Here is an 18,707-nt window from a genome sequence, read left to right as displayed (position 1 = left end):
GTCTGTCCATTGTCCGTCCTGTCTGCCCATCTCAGGTATTAGTCTCCAGGTCATATCAGTCAAAAAATGATAAGGACCCTAAATGAGAAGGACCCTGCGTCTGACTTTAGAGATGGTAACCCGCGAGTGATACCTGGTGTGTGTGTGTGTGTGTGTGTGTGTGTGTGTGTGTGTGTGTGTGTGTGTGTCTCACCGATGCGAGAGGTGACGGTCTCCAGGTCGGTGAGGAAGGTGGGCACCTGCTGTAGCTGCTCCTCCAGCTGCGTCAGGGCTGAGCGCCTCTTCTCCCAGTGGGCCGACAGCATCACCACCTCCCCATCCACCACCTACACGCACACACGCACGCACACACGCACGCGCACACGCACGCGCGCACACACACACACACATATTTCTAATATGGTGCAGCCCTACACACAAACCAATTGTACTGATAGAGTTTGCTGTGTGCTGTGATTAATTGGGGAAACACTAATTTCCACCCCTCTATGTAATGTAATCCCTCTATGGGCAGTCATGGGTAAGCGGTTAGGGCATCAGACTTGTAGCCCAAAGGTTGCCGGTTCGACTCCCGACTCGCCAGGTTGGTGGGGGGAGTAATCAACCAGTGCTCTCCCCCATCCTCCTCCATGACTGAGGTACCCTGAGCATGGTACCGTCCTGCCGCACTGCTCCCTAGGGGCGCCATTGAGGGCTGCCCCCTTGCACAGGTGAGGCATAAATGCAATTTCGTTGTGTGCAGTGCAGTGTTCACTTGTGTGCTGTGGAGTGCTGTGTCACAATGACAATGGGAGTTGGAGTTTCCCCAATGGGCTTTCACGGCTTTCACTTCACTAATGCCTGTTACTGTATATGTTATAATATGATTATGAAGTGCCGTGACCACAAGTGGGACCAACTGTCACTCTTCACTCTCACTAACACTTCAGAAAGGCTTTCATCCAAGCTACTTCCCCAAAAAGGTCAAATAGGGAAAGAAATTCAATACCTATACTGTTTATTAAATGAAAGAGCAAGCAAGGACATAATAAAATGGGCATATTTTTGTTTTACATGTGTGTTTAACAGGATATGTTACACAGTGAACTCTATAACATGTTGGTAATGCTATACAGTAAATGTACTGTAATAAGCTTTTCCTGGCTTGCATACCTCTCCAGCTTTGGCACATTCCTTTGCACACTTATGAAGTGTCTCCCAGATATCCTCATATCTGGAAATAGAAATGGGAAAAATGAACAGTAGTAAGCATCTTTTCACTTGTTCCTTGGTCTGTCTGCTTTACAATGTGTGTGCGAGAGGGTAATGATAAACCATGCATGTTCTGTGACAATGCATTCCCGGCAAAGTAGTAGGGCTGTAACGACATTAGATTGAACCGAGAAATCGTGATACTCAGTCACGATACTGTATCGGGATATAAGGAGATTTTCAACGTTTTGCTGTCATTCCAGAAAACAACCATATGATATGATGTGATAATGCTTTCAAGCTTCAAATGAGATATATTTGAGAAATCATGGGGCGTATCGAACCATAGGCCAAAAATCGTGACATCATCCGAATCCTGAGTTGAGTGTATCGTTACAGCCCTACAAAGCAGACAAGAATTCTCTCTGATTCTTAAATCATTTAGACAGAACCTACCTACTCAGCACCTCGACTCCAGCTGAAAATTGGGGAATGCAATCCTCTCTTCTAAGGAGTGAGCAAACATATCAAATATAAATAGACGAACAACTGGGCTGCAGTACAGTGGAAGAGTATACATATATGTTGCATTTACCTTATCTTCTTTTTCACCTTGACATCTTTGGATTTGTCACTCAGGGTCTTGAACCTTGGTAGAACACACAGTGCAACAAAATGTTCACACGAGGTAAATGCAGCAATGACTATGATCATACATGTGATATTATGAATGAAAGACAAACCTTGTTCACGTATATATAATCTTCCTAATTTGATACTCATGAAAGAAGTGCAATACTGCATGCACTTGTGTATACATAATCAAACACATTCGCTTCGTCCATGAACAATTTGATGAAGTGCATGCTGAAATTGTGAAGTTTAATGCAATTGTATCAAACCAATTATTGGTAAACATTTCAGTGGAGGTGATTTATGAAACATACCTTACAAAGCAAGATTCATACGAAACTGAACAACGTTTTGGACAAGGACAAATGACAAAATAATTAACAATTCCACTGGCTCGCCTATCACATGATGGTCAGCTGAAAGTAATTGCAGCAGCTAGGTAGCAGTGACATGCACTTGTTAGCCAGCAAATAGCTAGCTCAAATGAGAGTAGTCGGTTAAGTTTGCTCGTATCTTTAATGAGGTTCAATGGCTTTTACTACCTGCACCTATGCATTTTCCAACAAACAGAAAGCCGTGTTATGTTTTAGCATGATGTGCAAAATGTCACTGTCAATTGAAGGGAAAAAGAGCTAACAACACCAGTTAGCTAACCATCTAGCATGGCCAGTGGCCACAGCATGCATGATTGAAAAGCTAACTGGACAGATCACTGTGACCACCAGTTTGGTTGCAAATGCTACTATGTCACATTTGCAGTGTCAAGTGTTTTGGTTTATCGCTAGCACCACAGTTACTAATAAGATGGGACACTCACCCCGTCGTGAAATCTTGCTGCACCGTCTGCAGTCTCTCTCGGAAATTCTCAAACATTTCTTTTTGTCTTCCTTTAATTCCGCCAAGCGGCGTGAAGTCGTCCGATCAGTGACATCTACCTACCACCAACTACAACTGACAAGGTGTTCTTCTCATGGGTACAGGGGTGCGCGACTGTCAAAACAGTTCAGCCGTCCCACCACAAACAGGGAATCTGCTGAGCTTTCCACGATGTGTCATGGGATGTTCAAAAACTTACGCTAGACTGACTCATGCGTAATGTTACCTAGGTCTGTGACTTCTGAAATGTAACTGTTGTTAATTCTTATCATCCTTCATACGCGGGATGGTATTCCTCCTATTATCTTGACTTGCACTGAGCAAAAATACGGGAAGCCTAAACTCTTGAGTCAACACTTCCTGAAAATCCACGACACGCCTCCTAAATAAATTGCTGGATTTGCACGCGCGGTGGTGCCACTGAGCCTTGTGCCACTCTATAAACAGCCTGTGAACAGTCTCTGCCAGCCACAACACAAAGAGAGACAAGAGAGCTGACACTCTTCTAAGAAAATAGTGAACGTGATGAGACCGAGTGAGACATTAGGTATCTACGTGTAAAACATGACCTTGCTGTGATGTGGTTCTCAAAGTCTAGAACTACTTATATCATGGTGCACACAGCTAGGCTTGGTAAAGCTAAGTAAACGTGTAAAGAGTGTAATAAAAAAACAAAACAATAATGACTCAACATTAGGCATTTATTTAACCCGTTAATACATGGCCTTATAAATGAGATGTTAGCCAAATGGTTATGACCAAGTAATAGTGCATTACTAACGGCCCTGTGTTATGTCATAAGTACTTGTTAACTTTTCAATGACTATTGCCTACAGCGTGCCACAGGAGGTAGGCCTATGGCGTGCATTAACGGGCTAAGTCAATATAAGTATTGCAAATTTCAGTATCACTTGATCTGCTTTTTTAACATCCTTACCGCCAAATTTGCAAATAAAGTACAATCTTTTGACTCATAAGGACGTTGTCACGTGCCAGGATTTCCCCAACTCCATCTAGTCCCGCCTCCTCGTCTCCTTTCTTGGCTGCGATTGGCTGATGCAAAAAGGTACACGCGCCCCCCTTTATAAAGCTCCCGCTGTCATTGAGCGTTCGTGGACCAGGGAAGTCACCACTTGCTCAGGTTTATCCTGACAGGGCAACCAACTTTACCATCAATTTCTTAAACTGCCAAGGTGCTACCAAAAAGCACTAATCAAAATGTTCTGTCACGTTACGAGGTCTGACTCGGTTGTAATGGAGGTGGAGGTCGATGCGAAGGCGAATGGGGAGGACTGCTTGAATAAGGTAGGCGAAGAGGACTGTGTTTTTATGTAATCATGCCGGTTGTCGTCGGGACATATTTATAGGAGTTTATGTTTTCTTGTAGAATCACATTCGCCTCTGGTTGTTTATGTGTTTGCTGCGTCCGGTAAAATGTACTAAACGGTCTGTGCGGTGCATGTCCCCAATGGCAGCTCGTTATGTGTCACATCGTCGCTGCTAGTAGCTGCAGAATGGCAGCAGCAGAAATAAACAACTTCAGAGCTAAAGTTTCAGGAAGAGAACGATTAAGCATGGACGAGGATGCCTCCAGTTGCCTAATGTTTTAGCCAGAGAAGAGTCCCTTGTGGTGATCAAGTGAAATGAAGTGAAAGTTTTTCATTGGCCTTTGTCATGTTACATTGTAGCCTAACTGTACTGCACACGAGTAGGCTATTATAAAAGCTCGGGTTTGTGAAAGGGGGAGTAGGCTACCCATTGTTTGTATTCCAACAGGAGCACTTTCATGATTTTCATGTCTTTAATTTACTATACCCAGGTCTGTCAGAAGTTGGGAATCATTGAGGTGGATTACTTTGGGCTCCAATTCACTGGCAGCAGTGGGGAGAGTTTGTGGCTGAACCTGAGGAACAGAATCTCCCAGCAGATGGACAATGTGTCCCCATGCCGACTGAAGCTCCGGGTGAAGTTCTTTGTGGAACCCCATCTCATCCTTCAAGAACAGACAAGGTGAGGAAACTACATGATAACTTCCTTCAATTGTAAAGTACGGCAGGCCTAATGCATAGTGAAGTCATGCACAATGTTGTTGTCGTGTGGGTTATTGCTTGTTAGATCAGAGTGAAGTTCTTTGTGGAGCCCCATCTCCTTCTTCAAGAACAGACAATGTGAGGAGACTAGACAAAAACAACTGTATTTAATGTCAAAGTAAAGCATACTAAAGTTATGGAAAGTTATTACATATTGGTCTTAGATTGAAGTGCTTTATGAAGCTTCATCTCGTCCTTCAAGAATAGGAAAGACGAGGAGGCTTGACGAAAACTTTCTGAAATTACATAGTAGTACACAGTGAAGTCATGGTGTTGTTATTTTGGTTTTTGTAGATCAGGTCAGAGTCTTTGTGAAGCCCTATCGCATTTGTTTTAGAACAGTCAGACAATGTGAGGAGACTAGACAAAAACATTCCTTAATTACATTGTAATACACAGTGTCATGACATGCACTGTGTTGTTTTGTATTGCATATCAGCTATGAAGTTATTCGTAAGGCTCCATCTGATTGTTCAGGAATATGCAATATAATAATACACAGTAAAGTCCACAGTTATTGCATATTTGGTTCAGAGAGAAGTTCTTTCATGAAGATTCGTCTCATCCTTCTGGTACAGGCCAGGCTAGACAGACGACTTTCTTCAATTACATTTAATTACATGGTAATGCCCAATGTTGTTCCACTGGATATTGCATGTTAAGCTCAGAGTGAAGCTCTTTGTTTGGGGGCTCATCTCATAGGCATACATAGTGTTGTTATTGCATATTATTAAGGGGTATGCGCAAAAAGGAGACATTTTCATTGTTTTTCTGCAGGACAGTCAGGACATGCTCGTGCATGCCAACACAAAGACTTGTTGTTATCCTACTTGGGACTTTCAGACTTTTTTTCACACCTCTGCCATCTGGAGGTGATTTACAGCATTTCTGTTCCAGTACTTCCCGTTCTTGCCTGGTGCACGTTCCCCAACTGAACATGCGCTGACTGGGACCTGTATGTATGTATGTGTATGTGTAGCCCCCTTCCTCCTCCCCTCCCTTCTGCTTGTGGGGCTTTCACTCCACCACACGCACACATGCGCTCACCCTCTAAACACAGTGCAGAGTACAGTATGTTCCCAAACAGGATGTCTCCACCGGTCCTGCAGAATACAGCCATCATGGGCCTCGTGAAGTTTTTTAAAGGGCAGGCAACAACAAGAAGAGGTGAAGGAGGCTGAGAGAGAGAGAGAGAGAGAGAGAGAGAGAGAGAGAGAGAGAGAGAGAGAGAGAGAGAGAGAGAGAGAGAGAGAGAGAGAGAGAGAGAAAACACGAGAGAAAACGAGTGTGTGTGTGTGTGTGTGTGTGTGTGTGTGTGTGTGTGTGTGTGTGTGTGTGTGTGCGTTTGTGCTAGGCGCCTGTGCCTGGCTCCTGCCTAAACCACTCTCTGCCTTTGTCTCTGAGAGTTGTCAGGGCGTACAGCGTGCTCCTCTTGCTCTGCACGGTTACGTAAGGCTTTGTGTGTGTGTACCATGCTAAGCGATGAATAGAGAATCGTTCCAGTCAGAGCTGTTGAGTGTTTGCTTCTCTCTCTCCCTATATAGAAGTCACAGGGCTCCTTGTATCCAGGATTAGTTGATCTCAATAAATGAGGATGAAAAGAAACCGTTGTTGTTCGTCGCCGATGGCCTTGTATTCAGTGACTCACTGACAGCGCTCTTTTGTGTCCGTGCCTGTGCCGGCGCAAACGCTTATTTGTACGACAAACACCAGCAAAACAGGAAATTTGAGTCATTAAACCGACACCTTGTCGCTTTAGGTTTAGTCTGACTGGCAACTTGTTGCTGTTACATAAAATGGCAGACAAAAGTACAGCAATTATCTTTGCTCTACATGTGTCATCATGTCGACATGAACCGCAGTGACCTCCACCCCCCACTTACTTGTGTGCTGCTCAAGTGTGTGTGTGCGTGTGCGTGTTTGTGTGCGCGTGCTGCTCAAGTGTCTGTGAGAGTGTGTTTTAAGTGTGTCTGTGTGCTGTGCTCCTTGTGTTATCTGTTATTTATGGAGCAGGGTAGTGGGTGAACTCTAGTAACCCTTGCTGCTCTATCTCCCAAGTAAAGACAATAGTAGGAGTAGCCCTGAGCCCTCTTCCTCTTCCCCTGGGTAAACGCAGCTTTTATAGACCAGATATATCCCAACCATTTTAATCCTCTGGTGTGTCTGTCTATTTCTGCAGTTGTAGACTTGTTTTGGCTGGAAGGGAGGGAGAAGGATATTCAAATTCCAACTGGCTTCTTTCTTCTCACCACATTTGTTCTGGAAAGCACCAACGGTGAAAAAATGTACTGAAGGAAGTTGGGGAAGAGAGCGTTGTAGGAAAGAGGAAGTGGGAATGTGTTTTTGTGTGAGAGGGAACGCAACACGGTCATGTGACTTGCTTGCTTCCTGAGTCTGTGCTGAGAGGTTAAGTTAGGGCAGATATTTCTTACGATAAGAATGCCAGGTTGTTGTCTTTTTGCGTCATGGGTGAGATATCGATCACATGGAGAATGGCAGCTTGTCTGTGAAAATGTATACTTTCTGTGCCTGTTATAAGGATCGACAATTTACTTAAAAAACTGAAATGTATCACAAGCAAATGGTAGAGTAGATTTGTGGAGTGAAGATCCCTAAGAAAACTTAAATTATGTAAAGCAAAGGAAAGTCAAGGAAGAAAAACAAACTATTAAGGAACCAACAACCACCCAACAATTATTTTTTATGGGTTGTCTAGTAGCCCATATGATGGCTTAACCATTTGATGCAGAGTCTCTATCATACGTTTGGTGTTACCTAAATGGTTATAACCAAGTCTCAAGCTGTTACTTTAGACTTTAGGTCATGTCATAGCGAAGTTGTTAGGACGTGATCGGGCACCAAAAGACGACTTGAAACAAAAGTTGTTTGAAACATGATTCTAGCCAGTGCTGCGGTTTGGTTTCCGTGACAGGCAGCAAAGCCATTTGCAAAGATGGTAAACGGTTGGTCGGTTGGTGTTTTGTTTGCCATTGTTATCTCCCATCTGTTTCTGAGGTTACATTCGGTCAAACTGCAGCTCTCATGTGACGTGTCTGAGTCACCGTTTTGGAACAAGTTCTTTTGCTTTATCATTTGGCAACGGCTGCAAAGGAGGTCAGCAATAGCCCGCAATATTGCAACTCTTTTGGCTCTAGTTTTGGCTCTGCCTCTGCCCCTTGGCTCTGTCTCCGGCCCGGCCAGATTGTTGATGAGAGGTGCAAAAGACGTGCACACACTATCACTTGTTACTTATTCTTTGAAGTTTTTTATTAGGGTGCTGATTCCCCCAAAAAGTCCATGATCTGAATAAGTAAACAACAGCACTCTTCATATTTTACCCTTTTTTATTTGTTTGTGAGTGAATAAGGAAGGCCAAATCTGAAGAGTGTTGCACTTTTCTTTTTCAATTCAGATTGATGATGGCAGTCCATGAAATGTACAGTTCTAACAAAGGATAGACAAAAACCAACCTCTCTTAGTAAACTAACTTAAAAGAAGGGCAGTCGGAATTCAGAGTGCTGTGCCACCCATCTTGCCCAGTGCAATCCCATCTTCCTCCGTCCTCCTTCTTTCTTTCTTTCTTTCTTTCTTTCTTTCTTTCTTTCTTTCATTCTTTCTTTTTGTATTTATGTATTTATTTATTTATTCCTTCCCTCCCTTGTGTCTTCCATCAGGCACCTGTTCCTGTTGCATGTCCAGGAGGAGCTGCATCGGGGCAGCCTGCGTCTGGATGCGGAGCAGGCCACAGAGTTCTGTGCGCTGCTAGCCCAGGCCGAGCAGGGCGACTACAGCTGCCAGAACGCCGCCAAGTACTGCTACGCCCACCTGTGTGGCCAGGAGCCCAGCACGGCCACCCTCAACAGGTACGGTAGCACAGGAGAGGCTGCCACCTTACCTTCACCTGGCCTTTCCAAGCGGACACAGTCACACGTGCACGCCCGCACCCACACACCCACACACACGCATGCACGCTCATACACACACACACACACACACACACACACACACACACACACACACACACACACACACACACACACACACACACACACACACACACACACACACACACACAGGGTTGCAGATCTGTAAGACTGTGTTTTCAGTTCAGGTAGCCACGCACACACACTCACACACACACACGCACATACACACGCACGCACGCACACACACAGATGTAAGTGAAGTGGTAGTTAAGTTACTAGTTAGTAGTTAGTTGGTATAGTGGTTGATTAGCAGAGAGAGAGAGAGAGACACACATACACACATACGCACGCACGCACACACACACAGGGCTGCAGATGAAGGCTTTGTAGTCAGGCAGCCGTGCACAGGCCATTTGACCTAGAGTAAACCCTCCTTTTGTTGTGCTGCAGTCACAGTGCCACTGGCTGCCTTTGCTGTCAAACCGGTTGCGAGGATGATGTGAATACCATGGACACTAATGGGGACTCAAAGCCACATGACTTACTGACAAGCCTTGTTAACTGACCTTAAAGCAGTAAACAACTGGAGAGGAAGAGACCTTTCACCTAATTTCCCTAGCCCAGCCTTGCGAAATGATAGCTCTGGATTTTGTAGACCATTTGTCCAGGCTTGTCATCAAACCACGCACGTAACAGAAAAAGAGCGACTCTGGAGTATTCTGCAATGGAATAGAATGAATGCAATATACAGATGGAAAGATAGATGGATGGATGGATGGAAAATAGATGAATGAGTGAATGGACTGATGTGAAACATATATTCTTCATCTTTGCATGAAGGGTGAAATGTTCTCATCTGGCTTACTTATTTTGTTCAAACTGTTGGCTATACGTATGCACTATACACCATCATCTACACCCACATACACTACTGGGAAATGTTTTTGGACGTATCCCCCTATATACAGTAGTATCTACTCCCACCCGTTCACTGGAAAGATTGTTTTGCAATATCTCAGAGAATACAGCCATTTCCTTGACTTCATTTCTTCATTTCAATGTCACTGACTAAGTCTCTCTCTCTCTCTCTCTCTCTCTCTCTCTCTCTCTCTCTCTCTCTCTCTCTCTCTCTCTCTCTCTCTCTCTGTCTCTCTCTCTCTGTCTCTCTCTCTCTGTCTCTCTCTCTCTGTCTCTCTCTCTCTGTCTCTCTCTCTCTGTCTCTCTCTCTCTAACACACACACACACACACAGACACACACACACACACACACACACACACACACACACACACACACACACACACACACACACACACAGAGAGATATAGTGCATTCAGAACACATCTCCCCAGTAGTACATCTCAGAAAGTTAAGAGCTTGAAAGTGCTGAGAGAAGCAGAAGGATAGCATGTTGACAGAGTGAGTCGGCCAGTTAGCTTTTCAGAGTTGATTAATGAAGTCTTACGTGAGAGACAGAGGAAGTGTGTGTGTGTGTGTGTGTGTGTGCGCTCACACCCGCATACTTACGAACGTGTGTGTGTGTGTGTGTGTGTGTGTGTGTGTGTGTGTGTGTGTGTGTGTGTGTGTGTGTGTGTGTGTGTGTGTGTGTGTGTGTGTGTGTGTGTGTGTGTGCGCCAGTCTGTGTGAATGTGTGTGTATCTATGTGCGTGGGAACCAGCATGTTCCTCTTTCTACCTGTCTGCATGCCTGACTGCCCTACCTTGCCTGGCTGCCTGACTGACTGACTGACTATTTGCATGTATACATATTTTGCATATGTCTTCTCACACGGAAGTAGTTTATAGTGTGCATGTTGGGGACATTTCCTTATCACTTTTGAGATGATTGTAAAATGTCGCAATCCGATTTTCACAAATGTTATGTAAAAGAAAAACAACTCCAGTTAATTTGCCAAATGTATGTCCCCACCGCTTTCCAAGTCGTTTTGATTAGGGTACGCACATCACAAGTCGCATCTTTTGTCAGCCGAAGATCCAGGGTAACAGATCAATTGCTTGTTTTAATTTAATAAAGTTTATTTTTGGGGAGCTCATTTGGCAGTGTGCAGACCTACCTTTTTCAACTGCCCACCACCACTTTCCAAGCCAAACCTTTAAATCTCTTGGTTCTTAGTCATTATGCTGCAAAATGCTGGAACCAACTTCCTGTCCAAATTAGAACTGCCCCAACAGTATCTTGTTTTAAAAAGAAATTAAAAACAGCTTTATTCTCATCTGCCTTTGGTGATAATTCGTTAATTATATATAACACAATATGGATTATTTTTCTTCTCTTTTCTTTTTCTCAAGTCTTTATCACATTGAATGACAATTATGTATGATAATGTGCTATAAAAGTCATTTTAATTGATTGATTGATTGATTGATTGATTGATTGATTGATTGATTGATTGATTGTGTCCCTCCCTACAGTATGGTGTCTAAGCACCAGGAGTTGGAGGGCATGAGCCGCTCGTCGGCCGAGTACCAGGCCCTGCAGCTGGTGGCCTCCCTGGAGCACTACGGCGTGGAGTGGCACTCGGCCCGCAACGCAGAGGGCCACAGCCTGGCCATCGGGGTGGGGCCCGACGGAGTGTTTGTCTGCAAGGACGACTTCACGCTTATTAACAGGTACGGAAATGGGTGGAATGGCTCTCTGTTGAGGTGTGATGTGGCCATCTTCTGATTGTGTCTACACTCTGCATTTCAAGGACACTTTACATCAGTGTTTGAACAAATGCCCCCTTGCCCTCATCATAAGCCTCCCAATGCCCTCTTGACCTAATCATAAACCTGCCACCACCCCCTTAGTATTGAAAAATGAAATAGACTAATGCCCCCCAATGGGAACTAAGCCCCGCCCCCACTCAGCTGTATCCTTCTCAATGCCCCCCTAGCCCTTTCCAACGCCCCCAGGGGGGCTGTAGCGCCCCTGTTGAGAAACACTACTTCACATGAACTTCTCCGAGTGCTGTGTTTGTGCTAGTGTCTGTCATGGTGGTCTGATTATGTCAAGGTCATTTTGAATTAACACGTACTGGTGCTGTTACTGCGTCTGTGGAATTGGGACAGCCACACACAGTTCCTGATTACACAGAAATGGATTTCATTTGTTGAATCAAAATATCCATGAAATTAAACTTTCATGGGTATTTTACCTCCTAAATCCACTTTTTCAAAATTCATGAAACAAGCATTTATTTTGTCACTCCAGCCTACTTTGTAAATTATTTCTTTTCTCTCTGTGGTTTACTTATTTAACCCTTGACGTTGTCTTTGTGCCCCACAGGATCGCCTACCCGGTGTTTCAGATGGCCACGCACTCGGGTAAAAACGTCAACCTGACGGTGTCCAAGGACAGCGGGGAGAGCGTAGTGCTGGAGTTCAAGCTGATCAGCTCTAAGGCAGCCAAGGGTCTCTACAGGGCCATCACAGAGATCCACGCCTTCTACAGGTGACCTAGAGCTCTAACCTCTGACCTTTCACCCCCCCGAACGTCTGTCCCCCTGAACTCTCTCCAAACTCTCACACATATAAACCCTCACATCTGCTTTCATTCTAAGCAGGCCTCCCAGCCCCCATTCCATTCAGGTTACGGTGTCAGTGGTGTGAAGGAAGGCCATTCCTTCTAAGAACTATGCCTTCTAAGAACTCTGTAGAAGCACTTCTAGGAATATTATTTTTAACCTCAACTTTTTTAACCTATTTAGTTGGCTCTTTTCATGACTGTAAATAATATATAATGCTCTGATAATAACATAACTTGACTCACAATAGATAGGTGCTAATGGGTCCTGCCCATTAGGGCACCAGCATGCTATTATTATTTATCAAAATGACTATGAACGTGATCCCAAAAATATTGTTCAGCCATGCTGTCATAGTGTAGAAAAGTGGAAAAGTAAGGTACAGAAACAGATACTGTTAGTCAAAGTCTGAGTGTCAATGGGCGTGTGGTGTTTGAAGTTGGTCAGGTAAAATGTAGCTGGAGGACTTTTTGTTGTCGTTTCCATATATTTCTCTCCAGCGTCTAACTAATGCGCTGCATACAGTACACAACAGCAAGTCATATTCATCTCTGTTAATATAAGTGAGGACTGGTTAAAGCCTCATAAATATGCAATCTTAATACCAGCCTTAATATAATCTGTATATAATTACCTGCCAGTAGTTTATAAACATAATTACTGCCATGCTGGATTATATTAAAGGGGAAACTGCTGCTGCTGTTGCATGCATCCCATGACTGTCCTTCACAGTACGAGGCTGCCCTTTGCCTGCCTCTTCGCCCCCCTCTCTCCCCTTCTGACAGTCTCCTGACTGCCTGTCAGCAGCTTGGCTTGTCAACAGAATATCAATTGGAATGGCAGGGTCCATGGAATAAATAAAACATAATCTTACTGGAATGTTCATAGAAAGTGTATTGATGATTATCGCCAAGCTCACATACAGTACAATCTACGCTACAACTTTAGTGCGGCTTACTTGTTTGAAGTCATAAATACTTACAACCACTGAAATACTCACAGGCTCCCTCTAAGTTTCAAATGTCTCGTGTGTTGAAAAGTTCTTGATTTGATCTGTTCTTGATTCATGTGATTTACATATTGGGGATCTAATAATTGATATTAATCCCCCGATGGGTTGTCTCCTCTCCTCTCCTCCCCGCTCCTCTCCTCTCCTCTCCTCTCCTCCCTGCCCCGCTCTTCTCTCCTCTTCTCTCCTCCTATCTCCTCTCCGCTCTTCTCTATTCTCCTCTCCCCCCTCCTCCTCTGTCCTCTGCAGATGTGACACGGTGACCAGTGCGGTGATGATGCAGTACAGCCGCGACTTCAAGGGCCACCTGGCCTCGCTCTTCCTCAACGAGAACATCGACCTGGGCAAGAAGTACGTCTTTGACATCCAGCGCACCTCCAAAGAGGTGTACGACCGCACGCGCCGCGCCCTCTTCAGCACCGGAGGAGTAGGAAGCTCACCCACCGGGACCACAACCACCAGCAACACCACCTCCGCCATGCCCTCAGCTAAGAAACGCCGCCGCTCCCACCACGCCACTTCCCCGCTACGCAAGCTCGGCGAGGACGGGGAGGAGGAGAGAGAAGAGGAGGAGGATGAAGAGGAGGAGGAGGAGGAGGAGGAGGGGAGGTGCGAGGGCTGCAGGGAGAAGCGTCTCCTGGAGGAGAAGCTGGCTAGGCTTCAGGAGGCGCTGCTGTGCGCGCTGTGCTGCGAGGAGGAGATCAGCGCCACCTTCTGCCCTTGCGGACATACCGTCTGCTGCCAGGCCTGCGCCGAACAGCTGCAGGTACAGATCACATCACATGACACTTAGCTGAGGCTTTTATCCAAAGGGACTTACAGTTATTTTGAGGGTACTGGTTACAGCCCCTAGAGCAATGTGGGGATAGGTGCCAAATGCAAAAGCGTCTGCCAAATGCAATGTAATGTAATGTAAAAGTGCCTAGCTCAAGGGCACTTCCGCCATACATGGAGGTTTAGAAGAGGTAAGGCTGGGATTCAATCCTGCAACCCTCTGATCTTAAGACCACCTCGCTCACCATTAGGCCACGACTTTCCTTGCCATCACCTCTTGACCCATGTCATTCAAACAGTGGCCTTTCACCCTGCTGTCAATCAGACCAGAGTGGACCTGCCAATGCTGTAGTTGCCAACACATTAGAAACTTAACCCCACAAACACACCAGAAGAGACAAAAGCTCAACTTGGAATGGGACACGCAGCACTTCTGAATTTTACTGTAACCTCTAGCACACCTGTGATTGCCACGAAAAATACCTTGAGTTTCAGGCATGGGGTCTTTTCGGGAGCCATGGTGGGAGCACATGACTAGTGTTGCAGACTTTCGTATCAGACTTTTGTTCCTGAAGGAAACAGGAAACGTTCCTGGCTGATGATTTGCATTACTGTGCTGTATCTATGAACAGGGTATTGTTCGGCATAACAATCCTTAGTTATTTGCCGTTAGTTGTGTTTGTTGTTCGTTATTTTAATGACCCTTTCAGTTCCATTCCTGAGGCATTCAGTGGTGGTGACCTCATTTTTGGCCCGTGAAACTGAAGAGCTCTTTTCCAAAGCGCCATAAAAGGCATCTAAAAACAATTTTCATAAATAATTTTTTTCAAATATGATTTCTAGACAGCATCAGGAAATTTGGAACTGGGTTAAAGTTATCTGGTATTTTCTCCAACTCTTCAACTAAACTGAAGATTAGACCTCAGCTTAGGCCTCAGCTTAGACCACAGCTTCTATGCACAGGCAGCATTTCTCTCAAGGCAGTTAACTAGTGACAAATAACCATCAATTACAAGGTATCTTGCTCGGGTTTTTGCAAGCTTGCTGTTAGGGAGTTTGCGACACTCCCGGTGTTTCCTTCAGCTGTTACTGTAGAACAGATAGTCCGCCTGAAAGCGATTGCAAACGATTGCATAAGCAAAACCAGTAAAATAATAATCAGCATAGCAACTGGTAGCAAGGTCAAAGGCCAACCTAATTTGCACAATCAAGGCTCAAAAAAGAAAAACTGTTTATTAGGGTGTGACAAATGGACTGACATAGTGCCTTGCACTATTAAAAACGTGATTGTATATGTGAGTGTGTTTCTGTGTTTGCGTTGCAATCAGTGGTCATATTAACCGGTACTAAACAGCGCAATGTGGAGGACAACTAAACCATCAACAAATACATGGGACTATAACAATGGCACTGTGTAGTACTGTGTAGTACAGTGTAGTACTGTAGTACTGAGCCCTGAGGAAGGTCAGTAGACAGAAAGCTTGGCCTATTAAAAAGAACACAAAGGGGATTTAAGTGTGCAGACATTTTTCTTTCAATTTTACACAGTTTTTGTTTATGTTTGGCACCTTTTAATCGAGAGTGCGGTGTGATCCGGCTAAACACTGTGTAGTACTGTAAAACATGCAGCAAATGAGGGCGAGTGTTCACACGATTACACGTGTTTACATGATGCCCGTGTGTGAATGATCAGCTGGGCAACTGATAACACGTGGCAAACGTGACATATATCCAACTACAGTATGTGGCAAGGACGTCAATAAATCGATAAGTAGGACTCCTGTGAACGCATGCTAATGTGTCATGCAGAAGTGCAAGCAAACAAACATGGTAGAAAAATGCAGTGTTCATTTATCTTTCCATGCAGAGTCTCCAGTAAAACGTTGTCACCAAAATGGTAATGACCAAGTCTTAATCGGTTACTTGAGACTCTTGGCAATATCCTTGCAATGCTGCTATGATGTATATAAGCTTTTTCAGCAAACGGTGAACAGGACCGCCGGCGATTCCATCTGCATTAAAGGGCTACCACTTACAGAGATGATTTAACATCTTCTGGAGTGTATTTGGTCCCAGAGTACTATCTGAGTGCTGAATTAACACCGTATTTTCACTATATGGTACTGCAATGCAACCACTGACAGAACACAGTGCTTGAAGTCCAGTGTGACAAGTAATTGGATGAAAGAAAATCCAGTACTTGTAATTCATATGGCATATCCAAGATATTTTGGCAAAAAAGTGTCTTGGATACTCTGTCAGTATAAAACAGAAGAAAGTCAATTTAAAATATATATATATATAAATATGTTTTAACTGGATTTAATTTATTTGTTTTATTTAACTACTCTTTTTGCACACTAAAAGCAGCACGTCCACCTCTCTGACTCATCAGCACATGGTCCACTTCTTTGTGCAAACATGTCGTTGGTTGAACCGTTGGTTTTGCAACCACTATATATCGTGCAGTAGTACGGTACGTAGTGTACGTGCGTGCGTGTGTGTGCTGTAGGTTGAACAGGACCATACTGTGAGGAGGACAGGACACGTTATCTCTCCCGCAGCCCTATAGATCTGATCTGATGTGGCCCCCCCTGCGTCATGTGGGGCTTTATACACACACAGGCAGCAGGCCGTGTTAATCATTGCTGGGCTTGTACAGTAACACTGTTGACATAACCTGTAGTTACCTCTCTTGGTCTCTCTCAGTGGTGCTGCGGTGTGTCCGGCTCCAGTCAGACAGACAGACAGACAGTGAGGGCAGGTTAGGAGCCCACAGACGTCAGCCACCAGACGCGCCTGTTCAGCTCGCCGCGTCAGCTGCTGGAAGCTGACTTAAGTGGTGTTGCTGTACATACTATTTGTTCAGAGGTGGCCTGTAACTGTAAAGATAGGAAAAACAAAACCTGCCGTAGTTTTCTTCCAATGCAAGCATACTGTATGTTCAGCGGTGGCCTGTAGAACATAGAAAAACAAAACCTGCTATACAGTAGTTTTCTTCCAATACGAGTAACCTCATTGAGAACTGGTCTACAGTGACGATAGAGCTGTGTACCTGATTCTGCGCTGGTTGGAAACAAATTTGGTGTTTTTTTTTAGCTTTTTAGGTTTTAGGCTTTTTCATTAACAACGTCTATCCATCTCATTAGGTAGAATGGAATAAACGGTGTAACCGCTATGTAATATCATGTGCTAGTGTTGTACTTGCACCATACATTTATTTACTTCTACTTTTACTTTGGCCACCTCTCCATAGTTTTGGGTACAAGTGTGTGTGTGTGTGCGTGCGTGCGTGCTTGCTGCGCGTGGTCCCACTGAATGTGGTAAGTTTTCTTTTTTTCCCCCACTGGAGTCCTCCACTCTCCCAGATGGTGGGCGGGCAGCCGCAGAATGTCGCCATAGAAGCCACCGTAGAGTAAAGGGCTCTGTGCCAGATGTCTGAAAAAGTCAAGGCAGGGCAGGCTATCGCCTTTTATGGACAAAGTTTGTGAATTTGCTCCCCTGACACGTTCTGCAGGTGGCAAAGTTCATGCCACCACAGCCAAACTGCCTCGACCTCACTGCAGCAGCATTTCGCTTCCAGTCAGAGGCCGCATGCAAAGACTGAGTTTCACTATGAGACTGCACTAGGGCGAATGAAGGGCACACTATTAAACAATCATTTGTTTTATACCTCATTGTGTTTGATTAAATTGTGGAGTTCATTATCCATTACATCATTATGTACTGTAGTTTGAAGGTTGTCTTTGGAACAGTCAAGTCAAGTCAAGAGTATTTTATTGTCAAAAATCTATGTAACAGGGTTAGCACAGAAGTTTGAAATGCGTTTGACCAGTCTCGAATGTGCATAGGATTGTGCACAGTCTCGAATGTGCATAGGATAAGACATTGACAATAATTTCTCTCTCTCTCTCTCTCTCTCTCTCTCTCTCTCTCTCTCTCTCTCTCTCTCTCTCTCTCTCTCTCTCTCTCTCTCGTTCTCTCTCGTTCTCTCTCGTTCTCTCTCTCTAACACACACACACACACACACACACACACACACACACACACACACACACACACACACACACTCCTGCTTATGGTGTTGCTTCCGTGAAAGATGCAAATATGAAGGTTAACTACCACGGCTAATGTAAAGGTTAACTACTATTATGTAATGAGGGTCCATGAGCGGCATGAACATTTGTTTTGTAGGCTTCTTGATTTTTATACCTTATCTCAATTCATTTCACTACAGAGCCGTTTTTATAAAATATGTTATTGTGTGTTTTTGATGTATTTATTTTTCATTTATTTATTAATTGTTGTTGCACTATTGCGTCATCATTTACAGGTCAGAGAGCTGCTCAGATATTTTCATAATCATGATCTCTATTTTTTTGTGTGTGTGTGTGTTTCTCTGCAGTGCTGCCCCGTGTGCCGTTCAGAAGTCGACCACATACAACACGTCTACCTGCCCACGTGTGCCAACCTTCTCAACCTGGCACTGCCCACTAAACCCGCCTACAGCATCTCCCGGACCCTGCCCACGCACCGCGGCGCCACCATGGTGGACTATACAGACACACAGAAGATCTGCTGAACACACACACAGAAGGAAGTGCTGGACACTCTCCCTCACTCGCCCCAGAACACACACGCACACACCTGAGGACACAATGTAGCAATACACACACAAACGTG

At 44.6% G+C, this 18,707-nt stretch overlaps 2 protein-coding genes across 2 annotated transcripts in view; one reads left to right on the top strand and one right to left on the bottom strand.

Moving 5' to 3' along the window:
• dtnbp1a (dystrobrevin binding protein 1a) overlaps positions 1-3,066 on the bottom strand; it is a 40,425-nt gene extending 37,359 nt beyond the window's left edge. Inside the window, exons 1-5 of the mRNA XM_063199428.1 lie at positions 2,642-3,066; positions 1,787-1,840; positions 1,648-1,698; positions 1,153-1,213; positions 194-326 (exon numbers count right to left, since the gene is read on the bottom strand). Of these exons, the coding sequence (XP_063055498.1) occupies positions 194-326; positions 1,153-1,213; positions 1,648-1,698; positions 1,787-1,840; positions 2,642-2,697 (355 nt within the window). The 5' untranslated portion in view covers positions 2,698-3,066. The remainder of the gene's footprint in view (positions 1-193; positions 327-1,152; positions 1,214-1,647; positions 1,699-1,786; positions 1,841-2,641) is intronic.
• A 748-nt stretch (positions 3,067-3,814) lies between these two features.
• The window catches only part of mylipb (myosin regulatory light chain interacting protein b), a 15,651-nt gene continuing 758 nt past the window's right edge, over positions 3,815-18,707 (top strand). Inside the window, exons 1-7 of the mRNA XM_063199426.1 lie at positions 3,815-4,005; positions 4,520-4,710; positions 8,465-8,653; positions 11,148-11,345; positions 12,004-12,168; positions 13,500-14,016; positions 18,430-18,707. The exon at positions 18,430-18,707 is cut by the window's right edge and continues 758 nt beyond it. Coding sequence (XP_063055496.1) covers positions 3,919-4,005; positions 4,520-4,710; positions 8,465-8,653; positions 11,148-11,345; positions 12,004-12,168; positions 13,500-14,016; positions 18,430-18,606 — 1,524 coding nt within the window. The 5' untranslated portion in view covers positions 3,815-3,918 and the 3' untranslated portion in view covers positions 18,607-18,707. The remainder of the gene's footprint in view (positions 4,006-4,519; positions 4,711-8,464; positions 8,654-11,147; positions 11,346-12,003; positions 12,169-13,499; positions 14,017-18,429) is intronic.

The sequence above is a fragment of the Engraulis encrasicolus genome, chromosome 5 (assembly GCF_034702125.1).
Source record: "Engraulis encrasicolus isolate BLACKSEA-1 chromosome 5, IST_EnEncr_1.0, whole genome shotgun sequence".
In the NCBI taxonomy this organism is placed as follows: Eukaryota; Metazoa; Chordata; class Actinopteri; order Clupeiformes; family Engraulidae; genus Engraulis; species Engraulis encrasicolus.
This window is presented reverse-complemented; position numbering and strand designations above follow the sequence as displayed.